The sequence below is a fragment of the Labeo rohita genome, chromosome 8 (assembly GCF_022985175.1).
Source record: "Labeo rohita strain BAU-BD-2019 chromosome 8, IGBB_LRoh.1.0, whole genome shotgun sequence".
In the NCBI taxonomy this organism is placed as follows: Eukaryota; Metazoa; Chordata; class Actinopteri; order Cypriniformes; family Cyprinidae; genus Labeo; species Labeo rohita.
In genome coordinates, this window is record NC_066876.1 from 10,236,325 (window position 1) to 10,248,469 (window position 12,145).

The 12,145-nt window shown below is 37.9% G+C and overlaps 1 protein-coding gene across 2 annotated transcripts in view; it reads right to left on the reverse strand.

Annotated features, from left to right (window-relative positions):
* Positions 1-2,169: 2,169 nt before the first annotated feature.
* si:dkeyp-14d3.1 (transmembrane protein 132C) overlaps positions 2,170-12,145 on the reverse strand; it is a 308,473-nt gene continuing 298,497 nt past the window's right edge. For both annotated transcript variants that reach the window (XM_051117432.1, XM_051117433.1), the window contains 2 exons: positions 10,372-10,563; positions 2,170-3,800 (listed from right to left, as the gene is read on the reverse strand). In XM_051117432.1, the coding sequence (XP_050973389.1) occupies positions 2,616-3,800; positions 10,372-10,563 (1,377 nt within the window). In that variant the 3' untranslated portion in view covers positions 2,170-2,615. The remainder of the gene's footprint in view (positions 3,801-10,371; positions 10,564-12,145) is intronic.

Genomic DNA, 12,145 nt, shown 5'->3' on the forward strand with positions numbered 1-12,145 from the left:
CAAGTATATGTATTTATTATAATTTTTATATATGTACAAAAAAAAATTTTGTACATAACATATTTCTCTTAAATATATACATTAATTTGTATGTATTTATATATACATAATAATTACACACAATACATACAGATGTATTGGGCAAACTCAAACTTTTATTTTGTATGCGATTAATCGTTCGACAGCCCTAAAGTATATACATGTAAATATGTGTGACTATTTTCAAAATATATACTGTATGTGTGTGAATACACGCACATATATTATATAAACAAAAACTTTTATTTCAGATGCGATTAATCATTGCCCAGCACAAAAAAAAAAATAATAATTACAGTGTACAGTTACAGTTCACTTATTCATTTTAATGTTTGAGAGTGCCTGTCCTCAATCCATTCCTGTGGAACTGGGCTACTTTTTCAATCTTGCTGTATGTGGGTTGAAGCGACACCACTAATGTGATATTTACCTCCCGTAATGTGATTGGGCTAGTTTTGAACTAGTTTCGAAAAGCAATTGGGTGGATTTTGTTGTGAAAACCTGGGAATCTCGTTTGTTTTCTACTTTTGCACATGGGGGTCAGTTCGAAACCATGATCTGTTCACTGGAAATCTGATATTGGCAGTTATATATAAAAAAAAACATTTAATTGAGCAAAAACTGTAATTGAGCACTGGCTCAATTGACGAACTGGACACCCACATGCGATGGCTATTGACATGGCCAAGGCCATACGGTCTGATGCCATGATCTCCATGTTCCTGTTCCATTGCGTAATTGCGCCATTGATAATGACTGTGAAGGACAGTAAAGGACAGTGAAGGACAAAGAGCTGAGAACTTTATAGAGGAAGATAAGTTGCGTTGTAGCTAAATATGTTAGCTAATTAATTCATAGAAACAGTACCTTGGATTTCAGATTTATAGTAACAAATGATATAATACATAAAAGAAGCAGTTTTCGTCTTGTTATAGGCATGAGATAACCTCAGAAATAAGTTAAGACAAATCAATATTTTACGTCCATATACAAACAAGTATATGGGCGTGCAATATTGATTTGAGTCTAAATTGTTTGGTTAGCAGGATGTAATGTACATTCAGCGGGTCATAAGGCCTTTATCACCCTTTCTGGGTTTATTTTCATCATCCCTTACATAATCAGTCCTATAATGAACTGGAACCATTTTCATTTATTTTTATTTATAATTGATATATTCTGTTGTTTATTTTCTTAAAATATCTAATTTGGGTGAAGAAATGAAAACGTGGCAACATTTGCTCTGGGTTTGTCTTCGTTAAACCTGAAATTAGTCAATAACACTGATTTTTTTTTTTTTTTTTTAATCTTTTCTTTAATTTTTCTTTAATTGGTTGGAAGTGCAGAATCTCTTCCTTCCCGTCTGGCTCTTAGAGGTCTGATGCTGGTAATGATTTTCACTAAAGACTGATAGTTTCCCATTAATAAAACTGAGAAGGAAATACCATTGAGCACTTGCAAGAGGTGTCTACTGCAGGTTAATTAGACAATAATTGGCATTTGTGTAGCGAAAGGTTACAATATTTTGGCTTGAAGGATTGCAGCGAAAATGTCACATTAACATGTAGTACAACCAATATAGAATTCATTTGGCCTTTTTCAGGCAAGACTGTTATCATATGCTACATAAGTATTGGCATCTTTGGACTGCCCTTTTTTCCCAATGTTGGAGCAATTGTTCTGAATTAGTCTGGAATTGATTGCCTTAATGTTTCGGAATTTATAATAGATTTAATTGTATAAACCCAGAAATTTTCCATGGCCAAAAATGACTGGAGCCAAGCTTCCTTCAGTACTTTAATAAGGTTCCTATCTCAGTTAAAACAGCTTGTTTCTGACGCTTCAAGCAACAAAAGGTTATAACTGAGATTTGGGAAATGAAGTATAATTTAAACAGAGCCTTGAGGAACTGTGTAATTGATTTAGTTAGGCAGTTCTGGGCCGAATAACATGTTTACCGCTCAGGCTGAGCAAAAGGTTTTGTGACACTCTTTACCAACAAAAAGCAACTGAAACACAAATGTCAAACTCTGTGACTCAAGGTCTCTTGGTGAATAATCTAAATATATCCAGAAACAAGCAATACACTAGCCAGAAATGAAACTCGTAGGGCATCCAAATCCAAACCATTCTATGTGCACTTTATTTACAATGATTCATTAATATTACAATCCATAATCTACATGTCACCATCTGCATACAGTCCTGTAGCCTCATAAGTGAGTGCAGAGCATTGGCAAGCCTGGAAATACGGTTTAGTTTTTAACTACAAAAGGTGCTAAAATAAAATTATTAAAAAAAATGAAGAGAATAAAGAACATAATATAAATGAACATACAAAAAAGATTCGAATCATCTTGTTAAAATGTCATATTTTGCCATAAGTCTGCTGTTCTCCCTGTCTTGGCGTTGTCCTACCATTGACACGTCAAACCAAAAGAACGCTAGACATCCTTTGTTATGTAATGGCTGATGTGTTGTGTTCAGTAAGGTTTATGTCGCAGTTGTTCCCTGGCTCATACTCGTCTCTATTACAAAGGCAAAAGGGTGAGTTCAGTTCGCACGTATTGATTCGACTACGCCACTTCCTTTAAAGCACTGTCATTTAGCCGCTCCATGTAGTTTCGTAGTTCCTTAGAGTCGCCGAGCTCAACATCCTGACATACCCACTTAATGTCATTGTCAGGATCGACTCCCAGCTTCTCCTTAGCCGGACTAACACTCTCCACTGGGATGGTGGTGAATGTAGTAAACTTCACACGTTTCCTTTTGGTCGTTGGCGAGTCGCCTTTGCTGTCTTTTGCGGTGCAGACCGTAGCGGTTTCGGCTCCTCTGTGCACTTGGCCTTGAACGTTCTTCTGCAAAGAACCACCGTTGAGTAGGTGGCTCCCTTCTTCTAACCCTCCTAAGCTGGAGTCCATAATGGTGATGTGCTCATCGGTCTGAGGAGACAAGCTTACGTGGCTCTCCAGAAGTTCTGCGTCATTTCCCAGCCACACCCAGTCATGGGCGTGGTTTAAGCTCTCCTGGCCCTCAACTGACATCTCCTTGTGTCGGTACTTGAGAGTATACGAGATGCAATTGATGAGAAAGACCAGAATAGCCAAACAGAAGACGCCTAACAAAGCATACATCCCAATTTCAAGGTCAGTAAGTCCATGAGGTATTTGAAGGTCATCATCATCTACATTATGTCCTCGGGGAAGGTCCACTTGAGCTGGGAAGTCTGAAAAGTCAATGGGAATGCCGGGCAACTGGCTACCATCATCTGAGAGTTTGTCTCCGCCAGGTCTCCTGATGATTGCCGTTTTGGTCGTGGTGGTGATTCGTCTCATGATATTGTCCTCCATGTCTGAGATGGAGCTTCCATAGTAGTGGTTGTCCATTCCGGTCCTATCTGGGAGAGATGGGTTCTGTCTGCGGTCTCCTGGTCTGTTGTCCATGTCCTCAAAGTCACCCGGTCTCAAGGCGCTTTCGCTACGACCGAACTTCACACGGATGTTGCAGTTTCCGGCCGCCAGGACGCTCCGACGCTTAAATTTCTGACACACTTCAGAGACTGTCATTTCTACATGCACCAGCAGACCTTGGCCCTCGGCTCGTGCTGAAATAACCGGCCACCGGCCTGCTGCGTCTTGTTTTACAGACACCACATCCTCATCCAGAGAGGTAGCGGTCAGGACAAAGTGATCTGGGTTGTATAGGTCCAGAGGAGCCATGGAGCCATCACTGAACTGCAGCCATGCACTGATCAGTGCCTCCTACAGAAGACAAAGAGATAAACATAAGATGTCAGCCATAAATGCTTAAAATATTTAGTATGCATGGTATGCATGGATGTCATTTTCCCGCCAAAACACTCCCCCTTAGCTGGACTGAGTGGCAAAAGAGCTGCTGCATGAATGGATTTAATAGGGAAGCTGCGAAAACATGAGTAAAACGAATCGATAATCATTGATATAATGCTCCTTACAACTTAACAAATATCCAGTGGTCCATGAATATTGATATGTAGCCAGGAGTCGTGTTTCCTGACATTTATATGTGCCTGATTTCAATGCCAGGGAAATAAACAAAGCAGATTTGCCTGTAAACACATTTTGTAAATACAAAATATTTTGGTCTAAACCCACTTATATAAATGTTATACATATGGTCATATCATCCAACCCAAAATATTATATAGTTTTGTTTATTTAAAAACATTCAGTTATGCAGAATTTAAGATGGTAAATATTTAATTGATGAGTTGTCAATATAAAATATGACAATACAATATATAAGGTATGATTTTACCGCAATATTCAACATATTAACATGAATCCTGTTTCTAGAGGGCCACTATTCTACAGCTCCAGCCTCAACTGAACACATCTGAACCAGCTAATCAAGGTTTCTTTAGAATCACTAAAAATGTTAATTGTGCATGATAATTTTCTCTTTTGTAACATTTAGACTACTTTGCCATCATCTAATGCTCATCCAAAGTTAATTTTTAAAAAAGGCAGTGGCTGTCTGCAGTATTTTATTAGCGATATGCTATTTACACTAAGTGCAAATAGCTATAGATTTTATTTACAGTATGTAAAAATTGCTTTTTTTTTAATTTTGAAATAAATAGTATTTATGCTATTTATTCTACTTAGTGACAGATATGTGCACCTCAGTATTGTAGTACATTATAAAACATTATGAAGTAATAACGTATTAAGTGTAAATAATAATTTATATTGTAAAATTATTAAATAAATTCTGCCTTATTGGGACAATAAAGTCCTCCCTACACCTACAACTAATCCTACACCTTTTCAATTATTTTCTTCATTTTTACTGAAATGCTTTTACGTTGTGATATGTGATGTGAAAAGACAAAAGAGCTAGTTTTGCAAAAAGTGGATTTGAACTCGGGTCGAACGTGTCAAAAAATCAGTGCTTTGCTACCTATGCCACTGGGGCTAGTTATTAAACAGCCGTCTTTTGTAATATTGTCTACCCAACCACACGTTGGTGGCCAGAGTTAGTGTAAATAGCCTCTGCCAACAAGGCGGGCTATTTGCACTTGTGTAAATAGACACTCAATTAAAAAATATCACAATGCAATAAACAGTGCAAAAGCTGCCTGCAATTAATATTCTGCCTTATAAAATGCCTTGTTTTGGTTAAATCTGAGTCGGAATCTTTAGAAGGACCTGTAACGGATTAAATAAAATTTTAAGCATAATATTTAAAATCAGCAATAAAATGTCACAACAATGGTGTCATAAATTTGGCCTTTTTAGGTCATACTTAAAAATGGCATTTTCATGCTGGGCCTGTTAAGGTACATGTACTTTCCAGACTAAACAACTTTATCATTTAAGTGATTTTTAATTTATTTTTTTTCATCTGCCATATTGAACGTTACAATTTTCATTTCAGTGGTCTGTCACCTGAAATCAAAGACATACAAAATGTCTTCTAAAGAAAACATCTGTCATGACTTTTTTCATCCAGAACTCCATGTGGTGACACTTTAAACTTTTCTAGCAAAAATCAGTAAAATCACAAAGTGTCTTCATTATTTGTCACAGGTGCCATTTCTGAAAGATGGAGATTCATCTTGATGTTGCAAGTGACAAAATTTCACTTCCAAAAAAAAAAAAAAACATCCTGTTAGTTTACTTACCCCCTATGTCATCCAAGATTTTCATATCTTTCTTTCTTCAGTCGAAAAGAAATGAAGTTTTTTGAGAATAGGATTCCAGGATTTTCTCCATTTTAGTGGACTTCATTGTGGACCAACAAGATCCAAACAGTTTCGGTGCAGCTTCAAAGGGCTTTACATGATCCCAAGGGGCTTATCTAGCGGAATGATTGGCCATTTTCTCAAAAAAAAAAAAAAAAAAAAAAAAAAATATATATATATATATATACCACAAATTCTTGTCTTGCACTAGCTCGACTTCACGCATTACGTAGTCAAGTTTGAAAGGTCACACATGATGTAAGTGTTTACCCAGTGTTTACAAAGCGAACATGCAAAGAAAGTCAAACAGCCTTTACAAAAAATGTAAAACAATTGGATGATTTTGAAGTTGGAGGAGAAAATGAGATGGAGTTTTTTGCCCTACCCTACCTTTTTGCATGCGTATTGCAAAGCTAGTGCAAGATGAACATTTGTGGGTAAAAAGTATAGACATTTTTATTTATTTATTTATTTATTTTAGAAAATGGACGATCTTTTGCTAGCTAAGAACTTTAATTCTCGGCTGGGATCGTATAGAGCCCTTTGAAGCTGCATTAAAAACTGCAATATGGACCTTCAACCTGTTGATCCCCATTGAAATTCACTATATGGAGAAAAATCCTGGATTACTTTTCGTAATTTATTTTCGACTGAACAAAGAGAGACAAAAACATCTTGGATGACATGAGAGTGGGGAATTCATGAGGAAATGTTTGTTCTGGAAGTGAACTAATTCTTTAAATCATATCATTAGTACAAAAACTCTTTTAAAATAAAAACAAAGCAGTTTAATGACCATTAATGCATGTGATTGGGGAGTGGATTTGAACAATTTTAAAAGTTAATTATGTACTACTGGCGTGTGAGTGGCTACTCATCAGGTCTATGTAGTGTGCTCATGTAGGCAGTAAACAATGAGTTGGCTTCCTCATTTTATGGTGGAGCCCATGTGTCACTGCGTGTTACTTTACTAATATACTGTGTGCAACTCCACACAACAATCCTTTAATGTAGGCCATGAGATCAGAGTGGTCTCTGCTCTACTTGGTGGGTCAGAAGGAGTCAGATTAAAAGATATGAGGAGATAACACAGTGCTATTACGGATATGAGGCTGCATATAGGGATTTGCAATACACAAGCGTCTTAAGCTCTTCACTTACCAAGACATCAATGCTCGCTGTCCGCGAATAATGCTACAAATCCTTCTACGGGGGAGGGGAAACTCTCAGAGCACTCTAATCATGCACTGAGATGGCAAATGAGGGAGGTCATAATGATATCTGTAATACTTTAAAAGCATACTGTGAGCGCCAGAGGGATTTTGCAGCATGTTTTTATATTCTGGATTTGTTTTAGTTGATTTTTGTTGTTGTTGCTGTAAAATATATCTGATTTAATTACATTTTTATCACCCTTCTGATGGCCAGCATTCTTGGAAGATGGACTTGTTTGGTATGAATTAATGCGACGCTTTATGTCAGCTTATTTGTCATTTTATCACTGGAGATTCCTATGCTGATATTTGCTGTGATTAAAAATTTAGTCAGAACATATCTTTCACAATGAATGCCTAAATTATTATTATTTTGTTATCTTATATTTCAAAGTGACTTGTATAACGCAATTAATGTCAAGCATGCAAAACATGCATAAACCACACGTTTGGATTTGAGAGAGGTATTGGTGCCCAAGTTTATTTATGTAGTACATTTTCCACATTCTGTAAAACAGCAAGCATTTGTAATTGTTTTTGTACACAGTTATGATTACAGTTCCATATGTTTTGCTTTCCAGATATAACAAGCTTGCTCGGTAGCTCAGCCGGCACGGAATCCTTGGGTACGAATCTTGTGAAAAACATGACTCACAATGAAAGAACTGAAAGATCAAAAAACAAGCTAAAATGACTGCTTATGATTACATTTTTACGTCACATTCGCTTTTGTTCATACTATCAGGTAGGTTTAGGCATAGTGCAGATGGTATGTCATTTTAAAACATCACGGAGCATTAGAGTTATAGCGCCACTCAAGTCAGAACCGCGGTGATACGTACAAAACCAACGTCACACAAAACGTACCATATGTACATTCATCTGTTCTGGGGAAAAAACACAAACTCTCTTTTAGTGCCACTCAGTGGACATTTCACATCAAATATGTCACGAAATGCAGATATGTATTTCGCATCTTGCAAATAAGTTCCCACAGGTGCGTTTTCGTCATGAGATCAGGTTGCAATTTTGACCCAGTGCTCAAAATATGGTAATTAAATCCCCCAGAAACTTTGTCACATACAATATATTAACACATATCTGTGAGCATAATTTGAGAAACACTGTTTGTGTGATACGCACTTTTGTTTGTAGCAGAGTCACTGTCTGTGAGTGTACCAAATCAGCCATTTATGGGCCATTTTAGGCACATTTTACATGGTGCACACCATCTGTTATTTTCAGTTCATTTTCAATAGGAGACACGTGGTAAACCGCAGATTGGGGACAATGCTGCACACCATGAAAGATAACCGTTACAGCTTGTTGCTCACATGTGTGGAAAAATGGCTGTGCACATGAGAGATGGCAAGATCACAATAAAAGCGCAAAATCGCATATAGTGTAAAATACCATTTAGGATGCTGCCTTTGTAGAAAATAGGCAGCTTGCTAGGTTTTGAATCAGTTTTAGTGGTAATTGTGCATAAAGATGAGGAAGAATATAGTCTGAAACTTCCTTGGAATTCATGTTTGCATGAAAAACATCTCTGGGCCTTTCTACAGAATTGTCTTGGGGAAAAAAAAAAGTGTCTTTTTTTCCCCCACCAATTTTGTATGTATGCAAATTGTATAATATCCAAGGTACACATTTCTAGTAATTGTGCAGTTAATTCTCATATTGTATTTTCAGAAAGTTTTGGAATATTTGCCCTCTCCCCTAATTCGTCACTACCGAAAACCAGTAATATATAATTTAATAAGAAGAGTTATCTTGACCTATTAGGATTTTGCTTTTATCTTCCTTGTAAATATATCTTTTTTCTATTTCATTAAAAAGTTTTCAGAGGTAAATCAATTACAAGTACAACAATATTTCAAGTATGATTTATTAGATTTTTTTTTTTTTTTTTTGTAAAAGGCAAAAAGTTGATCATACTGATTTCAGACATAAGGATTCATTAGTTTGTATTTACATTGATACTTCAGTATACTGTTTTGACAAAACATTCCATGTTTCAGATGTGACTGCACATTTTCGGACCACATCACATTACAGAATTTTAACCCACATACTAAAACATACTAAAATACAAAGCATTTGCCTAACTGTGCTAAAATTTGATTACATGTTTCGGTCATGACTGTTACAGTAGTGACAATTTTATGGAGTAACACCCAAAAAACGGATGATGTCACTACCAAAACTTCACCAACTTCACAATTTGAGATACTTTTGAACCTATAGCTCAAAACCTAGCCTACGGTTATCTGGCACAGTTCTGAACAATTGTACATAAAAACTAAAAAAAGTGTGTTTAAATATAGAAAAATGGTTTCATTAGTGACATTCTTTAAAGTTACACACAGATTTGTCATATTTTTGAACACATTTACCTCAAAATGATGGGGTCTATCTTACCATGCAGCTATGAGACAGAAGGACATCTAAATATTTCCTAATCATAAATGTAGAGGTGTAGTTAAAAGTAGCCTCAGCCAATGGACTAAAACTCACACTGTTTCGGTAGTGACCTGAAAATGCGGGGCACATTTTTTACATAAAGTTAAAATGTAGGGGTTAGGGTTCGGGACAGCCAGCTCCCAATTGAAAGTACTCACTAAATGGTGATTTTATATGTATTAAGCTTACTGATATTTTAAATATTATTGTGTGTTTTAATTAATAATAATCTTAGTAAACATCTACGATTTGAATACTTAAATGCTTTTTAAATGTGTTTTTAGTTGTGGAACAGCAGTCTGCACCAATTCTGTAGAATGGCCCTAAAATGTATTATCATACCAAGTTCCACAAGAATTAACAGTGCCTCTGAGACACACAAACACACGTATGTCTTGCTTAATTGAAAGGATTGAGCTAACAGCGTTGCGCTGCTGCTAAACTGAGGTGTGTCATATTGATTAAGACTGTCAACTAGAAGATAATTATATTGAGTCCAGGTACTGAGGCACTGCACATTCACCACCTTTTCGGAGTCTATTAACAAAGCCATAATTAAGCATGGCAGATGTAACCATGGGCAACCATAGTTACTTTCATCCCTAGGTTATACATCACACTTGTGCAACAAATGACCAATGTAGAAAAACGCTCCTTAATAGGCTGCTATAGAAGAAGCGAATTGCGGTGAGTTTCAAAGGTGTCATTATATAATGGACTACTGTTGGTGAATGCAAGTGGAGCATGAAATGCACACCAAACAGGAGACTAAAAATGGCTCAGTTCTATAGCTTTGTAGTCAACAAAATTGTTTTAGCATATGTCACAGATATTTTTCTCTAATTTGTAGATTTTCTATATATTTCCTTTTAACTAGCAAACTTTGTTCAGGAAAAAGGTGAATATTTTGGCTTTGTGCTTTAAAAGTACCTGTTTAGGATTGCTGAGCACTTCCTGCGTGGTAGCCGTTGCGCTGATGGCTCGGTTACTTCCTGTGCTGAGCTGCAGGTTGAGTGTGAGACCGCTGACCAACTGCAGGCCCAGTTCAGTGATGGTCACTCGATCATCCACAACCCTCACCGCCTTCTCTGCCAGGATGGAGTCTGACAGTGGGGACAGAACCTAGAGCAGAGCATACACACAAAAGCACATTATTAAATACAAGGATCATGAGCAATCTGGGTTGGTGGAGACAGCGCTGCCCATGGGGATTATCTCCAATTACAGGGAGAAATATCAAAAACACGGAGCTGTAAACCCGTCTAGTGATTGATGCAATAAAAAGGTGTTACAGACAGTCTCCTGCCTGCCCACACTTTCACTGCAGACGAGCACATATTAGGTATCTGGTCTCAAAGCAGACAGGAAAAACAAAATAAATCCAGATGACTAACACCTCCTCAGACACCATGTACGCTGCAATATCAGCCCACTTTCGTGAAGATAAGTCAGCTGCGGAAAAAGGTAATATCTTAAGTGTTGGCTGTGTTCAGCCTTGCAGAAAAAGTATACTAGGAGTACCATGGTACAGTGATGGAACTTGATGGGTCCGAAAAACAAGTAACCAGTCAGTATCTGGTATCTGGTGTGACCACCATTTGCCTCACGCAGTGCAACACATCTCCTTCGCATAGAGTTGATTAGGTTGTTGATTGTGGCCTGTGGAATGTTGGTCCACTCCTCTTCAATGGCTGTGCGAAGTTGCTGGATATTGGACTGGAACTGAAACATGCTGTCGTATACACCGATTCAGAGCATCCCAAACAGGCTCAATGGGTGACATGTCTGGTTAGTATGCTGGACATGCAAGAACTGGGATGTTTTCAGCTTCCAGGAATTGTGTACAGATCCTTGCAACATGGGACCATGTATTATCATGCTGCAACATGAGGTGATGGTCATGGATGAATGGCACAACAATGGGCCTCAGGATTTCGTCACAGTATCTCTGTGCATACAAAATGCCATCAATAAAATGCACCTGTGTTCGTTGTCCGTAACATACGCCTGCCCATACCATAACTCCACAATGTTGACATCAGCAAACCGCTCACCCACACGACACCATACACACTGTCTGCCATCTGCCCTGTACAGTGAAAAGCAGGATTCATCCGTGAAGAGAACATCTCTCCAAAGTGCCAGACACTGAGCATTTGCCCACTTAAGTCGGTTACGCAGACAAACTGCAGTCAGGTCGAGACCCCGTTGAGGATGACGAGCATGCAGATGAGTTTCCCTGAGACGGTTTCTGACAGTTTGTGCAGAAATTCTTTGGTTATGCAAACCGATTGTTGCAGCAGCTGTCCGGGTGGCTGATCTCAGACGATCTTGGAGGTGAAGATGCTGGATGTGGAGGTCCTGGGCTGGTGTGGTTACACATGGTTTGCAGTTGTGAGGCCTGTTGGATGTACTGCCAAATTCTCTGAAACACCTTTGGAGACAGTTTATGGTAGAGAAATAAACATTCAATTCATGAGCAACAGCTCTGGTGGACATCCCTGCAGTCAGCATGCCAACTGCACTCTCCCTCAAAACTTGCGACATCTGTGGCATTGTGCCTTGTGATAAAACTGCACATTTTAGAGTGGCCTTTTATTGTGGCCAGCCTAAGGTACACCTGTGCAATAATCATGCTGTCTAATCAGCATCTTGATATGCCACACCTGTGAGGTGGATGGATTATCTCGGCAAAGGAGAAGTG